General features: G+C 36.3%; 1 protein-coding gene across 3 annotated transcripts in view; it reads left to right on the forward strand.

The window, feature by feature from the left end:
* The window catches only part of EPC2 (enhancer of polycomb homolog 2), a 145,816-nt gene that overhangs the window by 106,218 nt on the left and 27,556 nt on the right, over positions 1-12,042 (forward strand). For all 3 annotated transcript variants that reach the window (XM_055260762.2, XM_063631053.1, XM_055260763.2), the window contains one exon: positions 4,870-5,076. In XM_055260762.2, coding sequence (XP_055116737.1) covers positions 4,870-5,076 — 207 coding nt within the window. The remainder of the gene's footprint in view (positions 1-4,869; positions 5,077-12,042) is intronic.

Genomic DNA, 12,042 nt, shown 5'->3' on the forward strand with positions numbered 1-12,042 from the left:
TTCTTTCTGGTCCTCTGATGTACCATACCTTTTATGGCTTTACGTTGTTCCTTCTGCCTGTAATGCCAGGTCCTATATTTATAATAGTTTTTAGTAAAATTATCACTTTGGGATACAGACTACATGTTTACTTATACCATAGTGTAAGACTAAATATTTGCTGTTCCAGCTATAGTCTTCATGCCGGTGGTGTTCATAGTACCAGCAGCAGTGGTTTCCCTACTGGATCAGTTCTGTGGCCTGATTTTAGGCATTATGGACTCCAAGCCTGATCCACCAATACTTCTGAAGATGTAGAACTATCCAGTGTCTTGTAAATAAATTCCATCTGTTGCTTGCAAATAGAAACTCTGACTGATACATGTTCTCAACCTTCATTGTACTTACAAAATTCAAATTAAAAGCGCCTAAAACTCAATATAATAATCACATCATTGGTTTTTTTTTTTTCATCATGTAGCATTTTAATTGTTTACTTGATACTGCATTATTGATTATGCTTTGGCTGGGGCAGACCACAAGCAGTGGCAATTAGGAAAATGTGGTTCTCACGTGCACTAGGAACAAGTACATTTTTACATGGGAGAGGGTGCCTCCTGTATTTTTTAATTTAGTATGTAGCATTTTGAAATGGATATGTTCTTTACTATGATGTTAAAGTATTTGTGTATTAAAAATGAAATTTGGTCTATATCTTTTGAAGCAGTCGCAGTGAACCCCATCACACAATAAAATTTTAAAACCACCACACCATGCTTAATGTGTGTGTACATGTATTTTATAATTATGTTATATAAAGTTAATGAGCAGTCAGATTATAAAAGTAATTTGAATTTATGTCTTCCATTTCATCTCATTTAAAGTGTTGTCCTATCCAGATTTGTTTTAACTTTGTATTATTAAAAGATCAGGGGGTCATTCCTATGACTGCAGAGAAGGTTAGTTTCAGCATCAGCAATCTATCAATATGTAGACAGAATTGTCTCCTAAATGGTAGATTAATAGAATTCTTGACAGTTTTTAAGACCTTAGAAGATTATTCATGGAATTGAAGAGATCTTTTTTTTCTGATCATTTTATCATTCTAATTTCCTTATTCTATTTGTGGTTCAATGTGGGTTGGCACTGTTGAGAATCAGAAAACTATAGTGGAAAATTTAGAGGAAGAAATGAATTGATAAACAAATCCTTCTAAAATAGTCATCTCAAGCATGAAGATCATATGTGTTTTAATGGATTAGTATCACCTTTCTATGGGAGAGAAAAGTATTTTATTTAGCTGTATAGCATTAGCAGTCTTAGAATTTACACAGCTATTTTCTTTTTTGATGTAGGCATATGTCCCTTAAAAAAAAAGTAGCACATGGTTTATGTCTGGACACTTACCCAAAGACGGGAGAACTTTATAACTCTACCAGTCTTTGTTGTTGTAGTCTGAAGACTTTTTCCATTTTCTGGGTCTTTGGAGAAGATAATGTTTTCTCCTTAATTTAATTTAAGCAGAATACTCAAAATGTGTAACCATGTATATTTTGATTTCATTGAATGCTGATGTTTTCATTTCCGATTGACTTGCTGTAATTTTGTAGTATTGTGTAAATTAGGGGTCATTTGATAAATAAGATGTTTCCAGTGTTATCTATTTAGAATCATAATTTCACTGTGTTGGTTTTGAGCTGTGGTCATTCATTCTTGAAGAGTATAAGGTAAAAAGTGGTCATTTAACTCTTTCTGAATTTAATGTAAATGCTTGTTATTTGGAAGCCTGCCTTTGGTAGTATATAGGCTGTTACACAAATAATAAACCATAGATTTGAAAGAAGTGAAGTGAAAAAAGAAGTTGTGTAGCAAAGAGGTGTTCACATATCAACCCTGAACACAATATAGGCAGTCCCAGATGGAAATTTGTCCTACTCTGCCCTGTATCTTATTACAGTAATGCTCAGTTCCAAAATTCTCACATTGTTCCCTTATTAATTTGTGTTTGCCTTACCTTTGTTGCCATGTCGTGAGTTTCTTTAGATAGCAAATTCATCTTAAAGTTTTTTCCCTTCCCCACATTCTATAACCCATTAATGGGCTGATGGTAGTTAATTTTTAATAACTTGCTAGTTGACTGTTTTGTAAATTAAATTACTACTTAACTCAATGTTTTATAAATTAAAATACATTAATTTTTACATATAATTTATTCATTTATGTATTCAAAATATATTTATTGAAATTACAGATTTTTTTGATTAACAAACTAAGTGGTCCTTGTCTTCGTAGAGCTAGTAGCCATCTGGAAGAAAAGCCTATATGGTAGGATAATTTTTTTTATCTCCCCATCCCTATAGGTAAATAATGTAAATCAACTCAGAGCTATCTTGGAAATAATAAATTAACCAGACTTTTTTGCCAGTTAAGTAACTGGTTTCTACTGCTTTTTAGTGAATGAAGTACATGCTAAATGATGCAACATTTTTATTTTTAATTTTTTTAGAGATAGGGGGTCTCAGTATGCTGCCCAGACTGGACTTGAACTCCTGAGCTTAAGTGACTCTCCCAAGTAGCTAGGACTACAGTTGCATGCCACTGTGCCTGGCTGCTAAATGACAGAACTTTTTTTGTACTGTATAAAAATAGTAAGGTTCTGATTTTGCAGATTTTTAATCATGTGATATAATAATGTGTGACTGATTTATCTACAAGTAGTTCTTCCCCGCTCAAATTGATGCTATACCCACAATAGAGATACAGTGATACTAGTTGCCTCAGAGTAGCTAAAGATTTTTACAGAATTATTAAAACCAAGATTGCTTATAAAATAGAAAGTTGCTTTATAACAACATACAGCAGTGAACTGAAAAAATAGTTAACACTGGAAGGAAATATCAGAATGTTTAACTGTAAAGTGTGTGTTGAATTCTTATTGCTTGTGATATAAAGATGGCTTTTAACAACACGGCAATATACATTGTAAGCTGGAGCAAGAAGCACCAGAGAAAGAAATCTGAGCAGGTATTTTAATCTCAACATACCATGCAGGAGCATAGGAAGCAGTGTTAACCTGAGTATTGTTATATAAGAAACTCATTACCATTCTGCTGATTGGTGGAAAGAGCACTTATCCTTCTCCCCATTCGGAGGTTAGATTAAGCTCTTAATTTGGTAGTGAAGATAACAAAATTTTATCAGAAGCAAAATGATCAAGAAGCTGAAGAACATGTAACACATCACAGAATTGTTTCCCTTGGCCTCCAGAACACATGAGAACTGCCTGTGGTGCTACCAGCACAAGGTAGAATTTTATTAGATCTAGAAAGCTGTGTTCTTATTCTACCACTGTTGTTGTAGGGTGGGGTTGACATCATTCCGGAGAACTCCAGCTAACGGTAGAAAGGTATCCACTTAAAGGTGGATGTTTGGAAATACTGGTTCTTATGATGTGGTCTTATTTTCCAGACTCTGGCTATCCACTTTAAGGACCAAATGCAGCCTCTCAAATGTAGTTAAGCTACCTCTACTAAGAGATTAGGTAACCATAGAATGGCCACTTAGTATTTTAATGCACTAAATGTAATTGTGGCATGGACTAGAATACTTGAATTGACATTGTCAGTGTATTCTCTTCCTGTGGTCAAACTAGGCAGACAAATTACAATAAGAAACCGATGAATTAATTCTAGAAATAATCATCATAGGACTTGAAGTCCAGTGATCAGTGCATTTATTCCATGAAGTTATACCAACACAAGAAATCATGAGAAATTTATTTGGTGAATTTTGACTTCTTCAATAGACTTTATACAACATACAGGTCAATTTTTGTATTGATCTTATAATTTCATTGAGAAAAGATTTCATTTCCAAGTACTAGGGAAACATTTCTTGGGAAATATCTCAACTTCTGAAAATGAGCCTTCATCTCTAAAATAATACAAGTAAAAAGATTAGGATAGCATCACTTCGTCGAGACTTCCCAGCCCTAAAATGGCATGATCTTTTTCTAATGTTTGCTGTAAACAGATATGTGTAACCCCCATTCCATCCTGCTAAAGCCGATTGTCTTATCTGATCTCAAGGTGCAAGGCAACAAATGTGACCAAGCAAATGTTTACAGCCTTAATTTGAGATGTGTCAGCATTATGCTGGCTGCACTGATAAAGAGGTAGGTCCCTGAAATACCAGCATTAGAGCTCCTAAGGGAACCATCCTAGGGCCACTGTCCCAGGACATGACATTGTCATTAGCAGAATGAGTGTTAAGAATAAGGATTCTCTAGTACTTAACACTTGGATAGAGGAAATATTTTATATGTCACTGGTACAAAGAATTCAAAATTGCATAATGTTGAAACTTCTGGAAACATGCTAACTTTGTTTTTATAGTCAATTCCAAAAGAGATATATTATAGTAAGTTGCAATATATTAGAGAATATTCATCTTTTATTTTGGACGCATATAAAAAGAAACCCCCATACCTCCTACTTTCTATAGGAGAACAAACAAGCTATTAGACTTGAAAACTGATAGATCCTCAAATGTGTATAATATCAGAATTTTGAAAGATCTTGGGTGTCTTCTAGTCCAAGACTTGCCTGAGGCATATATTTATTATAGTCTTCCCAAATATCATTCATCCAGCCTTCTTAAATATTTTCAGTGATACAACTCACTACCTCTCAGGGAAAAATACTAATTTTTAGACAAATCTCCTAATTAATGATTCCTTCATTAGGTTGAATTGAATTGTGTCTTCACCTACCATAATATTATCTGTTTGTAGTTATTAAAACTGGTCACATTTTTTTCTACAACCATAAGCTAACTTTTGTTTCTTTTTGCAAACATTGTAGCCAATGACATTTTGTATTTTTCATTTAGCTTGTAACACTTCAAGAAGCAAAACTGCTGCTAAACGAAGATGATTACCTTATTAAAGCTGTATATGACTACTGGGTGAGAAAACGTAAAAACTGCAGGGGGCCATCCCTCATTCCTCAGATAAAACAAGAGAAAAGAGATGGCTCTACCAACAATGACCCTTATGTTGCCTTTCGGAGAAGAACAGAGAAAATGCAAACTCGAAAGGTAATGTGCAAATTAGGTTTCATTGAAGGTAGCTTAATAGTATTTAAGATCAGTCATTTTTTTTTCTAATAACTTGAATAATTTGAACATAATGGGAGCTAATGGCATTGATGACTTTCTATAAGAAATCCTACTTTTCGTCTGATGCGTGCTCAGACGCGTTATCCATTGCGCCACTGGCCCACCACAAGAAATCCTACTTTTCAGTAGCTTCTGTTAGCCAGTTGTTTACGCTGTTTATCTGCTACCTGTGCCTTTTATAAATTTACTGATCATACCATTTTATGCTTGCAATTGAAGTGATATGAGGAATTTTGTGTCCTTATGCACCTTGGAAGTTTTGGTCTCTTCAGTAAACTAAATATTCTATCACAGATCTCCTGTGTTTGGGAAGCTGATAACTGGAAATAATACTACTATTCTTTGTTGCTCACTTGAGACCTTACAGTTCCTTGGAAACCATATTGTAGTTTTTCCAAGTGAAAATGGACCTTGCTGTCTCTGGCTGCTACAGGGTTGTAGGAAGTAGGGAAGGGTTCATTTTCAACCCTCTTCTGCAAACAGTCAAAAGTAAGAGTGGAATCTTTCTCCTTTTCTGAATTGTCAGTTGTGTTCAATTTCAAATTGATGAGGTTGTTCCCATCTGGCTTTCAGAAGCAGTATGAAGCAGAATTTTAAGTAAGAGAAACAGGATCTCATACTGTTAAATGATATGGTATAGAGGAAAGCACTATTCTGGAGGAGTATTCACTGTCTTCCATTTCTCATAATTAACAGTTAACACCACACACAGTAGTACATTCTCTAACATTGCAAAGTATCAGGAACGTATAAATGTAAAATAAGGAATTATAATTGGAGGCAAAGCATTTTCTGTGGATTCTCCTAACATTGAAAGCTTGTCCTTGTCAGCTGTTAATAAAACAGCTGTGAAGCATGACAGCTGCCAAGGATAGTATATTTTAGGAGAAACTCTCTTCCTAATTAATAACCAGAATTTCTATAATTCTTGAGGATGTGATTTTTTTAAACATTAGAGGATGGATTTCCCAAGTGTAGATGACATTCCCTAACCCAGACTTGAGTTTTTAATTTGGCATTCTGGTTCTTAGCTAAGGGAATCTACAATATTTTATGAAGATTTGGCACTTTTCTAAGACTGAAAGGAGATAAGTTCATAAATATAGTAAGACTTTATAAATGTGGACTATTGGACATGAGGAAAGAGAGGTTTATCTAAATCATTAAAAAAAACCTGAACTATCAAATCGCTTTTTGAAAGCAGTATACAGTCGTGAGAAGTAGGGAAGGGTTCATTTTCAACCCTTATGTATGTCATATATATGTTGCATAACATTTCGGTCACTGATGGACTGCATATATGATGGTGATCCCCTAAGATTATAATACTGTATTTTTACTGTACCTTTTCTATGTTTAGATATGTTAGATACACAAGTACTTACCTTATGTTAGAGTTGCCTACAGTATTCAGTACAGTGACACTCTGTACAGGTTTGTAGTCTAGCAGCAATAGGCTATACCTTCTAGGTTTATGTAAGTGCACTGTGACATTTGTGCAACAAAGAAATTGCCTAACAACACATTTCTCAGATCTTTATTTGTTCGATTATTTGTTTAAGAGACTGGGTCTTACTGTATTGCCCAGACTGGTCTTGAACTCCTGGGCTCAAGGTATCCTCCCGCCTTGGCCTCCCAAAGTGCTGGGATTACAGGCATGAGCCACCACATCCAACCCCTCAGATCTTATCTGTGTCATTAAGCAATGCATGACTGTAATTAATTTCAGATATATTGCAAAACAGACCGTTAGCAATGCCTTTTGAAGGAAATTATTGGACTTCCTTCAGTGAATGGGTATGGAATACTTAAGATTAGCAGTATTTATTGGCATATTGACAATATTTTCTGAGTGTTAAAATATGTTTTCTTCTTCTTTTGTTCTAACCATTAGAGAATTGCTAGTAACTGGTTCTTGTGTTTAGGCATTTCTTCATTTTGTGATCACTAATACAGGTTTTCCTGACATTCTGATTCCTACCCTTTCACTTGTTTTTTTTCCATTTTCCTCTGCAAAGAGGTACATTTTCTTTTCTGATGCTCTTTGCTTTTTATTCCTTTCTGTTTTCAGTTGTAGGACCAAAGACAATTCCCTATCATGCTCACCATTGCTAGTTAGAAATGTTTATGTGTTTTGAAACGAGAAAAATGGGAAAGCACTCAAATAATGAATACTCCCTAGGTGTTCAGGAGGTGGCAAGCATTGGGTTATGCAAAAATGAATACAACTAACAAAGGCTCTCTGTTTTCTGTTTCTGCAAACTCAAAAACACTTGTGTAGTTGATGCAAAGGGTAAAAGGTCTTCCGAAATATTTGGCTGTCTAGAATTTAATTTTAAGTCACTGAACTAATATTTAATTAAGGAGCATGTGAATACTTTGGGGCATTCTTAAATGAGATAGTCTTAAGGCACCAACATGTCTTAATGCACTGATTGGGAATTCCTAGATCAGCATATACATTTAATATATTTAACCACATAGATTCAACTCTTAGTGTCTGTGCCTTCTCTCCTCCCTCTGTGAGGCCCAGAAAAAGTAAGATAGTTAAGAGAGGAAATTCCCAGGGTAGTGGTTGTCAGTTCTAGCTGCTCTGCATAACAGTCACCTGTGAATCATCCTTGGTCATGAAAAGATGTACAGTTTATTCTATAGTGTAACAATTTGAGATTTGGCAGCAAGTACAGAACTGTAATATGTAACTGTATTAGAAAGGGGTTGGCCCTGAGCAGAGACGGTTGTGAGAAAGAGTAAAGGGGGCAAGTGGATTTGAATACAGGGAATAGGGCCATCTTAGAAGAATAGAAAAAATGTCAATATGAACTGGTGGTTTTTAATATTGATATAGTTAGGGCTGGGCGCGGTGGCTCACGCCTGTAATCCCAGCACTTTGGGAGACTGAGGCGGGTGAATCACAAGGTCAGGAGTTCAAGACCAGCCTGGCCAACATGGTGAAGTGCCATCTCCACTAAAAATACAAAAAATTAGCTGGGTGTGGTGGCAGGCGCCTGTAATCCCAGCTACTCGGGAGGCTGAGGCATGAGAATCACTTGAACCCGGGAGGCAGAGGTTGCAGTGGGCTGAGATCGCGCCACTGCACTCCAGCCTGGGTGACAGTGCAAGACTCCATCTCAAAAATATATATATATCTAGATATAGTTAGAAATACATATAGATCTGTGCATATATGTACATACATGTATTACATACGTATTTCCTAGCTCTGTTCACTGAGAGTCTCTAGAAGCAGTGACACCCAGTAGAAATGGGCATGTCTAGAATGTAGATCTTGATTTTAAATACTGTTTTTTGGCTGGGCATGGTGCCTCACGCCTGTAATCCCAGCACTTTTGAGAGACTGAGGCGGGCAGATCACCTGAGGTCGGGAGTTCAAGACCAGCCTGACTAACATGGAGAAACCTCATCTGTACTAAAAATACAAAATTAGCTGGATGTGGTGGCATGCACCTGTAATCCCAGCTACTCAGGAGGCTGAGGCAGGAGAATTGCTTGAACCCAGGAGACAAGTTGCGGTGAGCCAAAATTGCACCATTGCACTCCAGCCTGGGCAACAAGAGCGAAACTCTGTTTCAAAAATTATAAAATAAAATACTGTATGAAATAAAATAAAATAAATCTGTTTTTCATTAAAGGGAACCAGGACTCCTTAGGAAAATTATTCCAGGTCTAGGGCTGGAATACAAAGATAGGGCTGGAATACAAAGGTAAGCCTGGAACACACATTTTGTTATGCCAGAAAATAAGAATATGATTGAAGAATGTTGGAGCCATGTCAGAAGGACGCAGGAGCTAGCTTGAAAGGGGACTCCACTGATAAGAGCTGGGAAAGCTTGAGCATCAAAACAGATCATGAAAGTGATGGATTCTACCCCATACAGTAACCCATGAGTCCATACTGATGTGGGTGGGTAGGTGGGTGGGTGGGTGTGGATGGATGAATAGACAGCATTTCCTTACAGTAGATTTCCAAAGCTGTAAGTGTTGGCAGAATGATGGAATTAGAATATCACTGTTTGGCAACCACCATAATAATGCAGATAATTGTTTCAGGCAAAAGTTAGAACTAATGGATATTAAACTTAAGGGGGGAAGTTTGATGATAAAATAGTGTTTCTGTAGTCCTACAACATACTTGTTAATTAATTAATTAATTAATTAATTTTTTGAGATGGAGTCTCACTCTGTTGCCCAGGCTGAAATGTAGTGGCGCAATCTCGCCCCAGTGCAACCTCTGCCTCCCGGGTTCAAGTAATTCCCCTACCTCAGCCTCCCAAGTAGCTGGGACTACAGGCGCGTGCCACCACACCCGGGTAATTTTTGTATTTTTAGTGGAGACGGGGTTTCACTATGTTGGCCAGGCTGGTATTGAACTCCTGACCTCAAGTGATCAGCCCGCCTCAGCCTTCCAAAGTGCTGGGATTGCAGGCATGAGCTACTGTGCCCGGCCTAACATACTTGTTAATTTATTAAGGGGAAAAATAGTATTTGACTAGGGCAACCTGGGAGATGCCATCTTAAGCAATCAAAGTTAATATCAGCGGTAATGGGACAAATAGTATCTTCTAACTCCTAATATGATGTGAGAGGGGTACAATACCACTTTTGTGGTAGTTGTACCAAAAATGCATAACCTGAATTTAATTGTGGAAAAAGATTAATGAAACCCAAATTGAGGAATATTCTACAACATAGTCTCTAATCTTCGTGTTAAGATCATAATCACTGAAAGATACAGAAAACAATTATAAGGAGATTAAATTACAGAAGATTAAAGAAACATGACAACCAAATGTGGTTTTTAATATGGAGTCAGATCCTAGACCAGGAAAAAATGTATTGTTATTATTATTACTATTTTTAAGACGGAATCTTGCTCTTGTCGCCCAGTCTGGAGTGCAGTGGTGCAGTATCTGCTCACTGCAACCTCTACCTCCTGGGATCAAGCGATTCTCCTGCCTCAGCCTCCCGAGTAGCTGGGATTACAGGCGCCCATCACCACACCCAGCTAATTTTTGTATTTTTAGTAGAGACGGGGTTTTACCATGTTGGCCAGGCTGGTCTTGAATTCCTGACCTCAGGTGATGCAACCGCCTTGGCCTCCCAAAGTGCTGGGATTACAGGCGTGAGCCACTGCGCCCGGCCAAAAAAATGTACTATTATAATAAAAGTTATTATCTTACTGATGTCCTTATAGCAGTAACTATATTTTTTGCTGTAAAGGACGTTAGTGGGACAATTGTTGAAATATGAATAAAGTTTATATGTATAAAGAAATTAAGTAATAGGATTATATTAATGTTAATTTCCAGACTTTAATAATTGTACTGTGGTTCTATGTGAATATCATTTTTTTTTGAAAATATATGTTAAAGCATATAGGGATAAAGGGGCATTTTATATCTTCAACTTCTCTTGAAATTTTTCAAAAATAGCGCTGCTGATAATTTATAGATGTGTGTTTATATTCATACGTATATATATGTATACACATACAGAGAGATAAAGCAAATGTAAAATATTAACCTTTAGAAAATCTGGATGAAGATATATGAGAATTCTTTATACTGTTTTTGTAACTTTTTTGTAAGTCTGAAACTATTTCAAAACAAAAAGGTTTTGGTTTTTTTTTTTTTTTTTTTTTTTTTTTTTTTTTTTAAAAGGACAAGACTGGGGAAAGGAAAGTTAGGAACGATAATTATTTGGGCATAAAGAGAACAGAGGCTGGGGGCAGTGGCTCATGCCTGTAATCCCAGCACTTTGGGAGGCCAAGGCGGGCAGATCATTTGAGGTCAGGAGTTTGAGACCAGCCTGCTCAACATGGTGAAATCCCATCTGTTCTAAAAATACAAAAAGTAGCTGGGTGTGGTGGTGGATTCCTGTAATCCCAGCTACTGAGGCTGAGAGACGAGGGAGGCTGAGGCAGGAGAATCACTTGAACCTGGGAGGCAGACGTCGCAGTGAGTCGAGATCACACCACTGCACTCCAGCCTGGGCAACAGAGTGAGACTCTGTCTCACAAAAAAAAAAAAAAAAAAAAAAAAAAAAAAAAAAAAAAAAAAGCAAAACAAGATATGAGTAAGACAGGGTAGAATCTCCAAGAGGGACACTTACTGAAGAGGGGCACCATCTAAAAGGTTCTGGTGCACTTTTGAATATTATTCAGCTGCCAGCTGGCATGCAACCTCATATTATTATCTGCCTTACGATTCTGTATATCTGTTTTCTGTCTGTCATCTTTACTAGATTCTAAGCCTTTTGAGGGTAAGGGACATGTGCAATACCCTGCACAGTGGAGGCGCTTTAATAGTTGCTGTTGAAAATATTAATTTTTTAATTGAAAGGTATTATTGCTGCCTGTTTAAAAAAATGCTTAAACATATGCTTTAGATTTTACCTTTTGTCATAGTAATGAAGAAGAAAAAGTTGAATTTTTTAAAATTACACAGAAGGATGACTTATTTTTAATATTCGATGTGGAGTACCATAATGGGACTTAGTGTAGGTTATTTTTAATATATGACTATTCTATTTCAAATGCAAGAAACTATACACAAAAGAAAAAGAGTATAACTTTGACTTTTTCTCAATTGTTATTTTTCTCTTTTATAATCCTCTAATATGAAACCTTTGGTATTCCTTAGGTTCTTTCTAATATCATTTCAAATTATTAACTCAAGGCATGAATGATTGCTTAAGTACAGTTCACTCTGGATGCACAGATTGGAGGGGTGGTAGTGGTCTATTTTTAAACAAATAGTTCCATGCCTAATAGTAAAGTGAGGAATCTGTGGATGTTTGATTTAACAAAATAGTTTATATTAGTAATAATTTTATATGCAAATAGATGCTGCTAATTACTACTGA

This window comes from Symphalangus syndactylus, chromosome 22 (genome assembly GCF_028878055.3).
Source record: "Symphalangus syndactylus isolate Jambi chromosome 22, NHGRI_mSymSyn1-v2.1_pri, whole genome shotgun sequence".
NCBI classification, from domain to species: Eukaryota; Metazoa; Chordata; class Mammalia; order Primates; family Hylobatidae; genus Symphalangus; species Symphalangus syndactylus.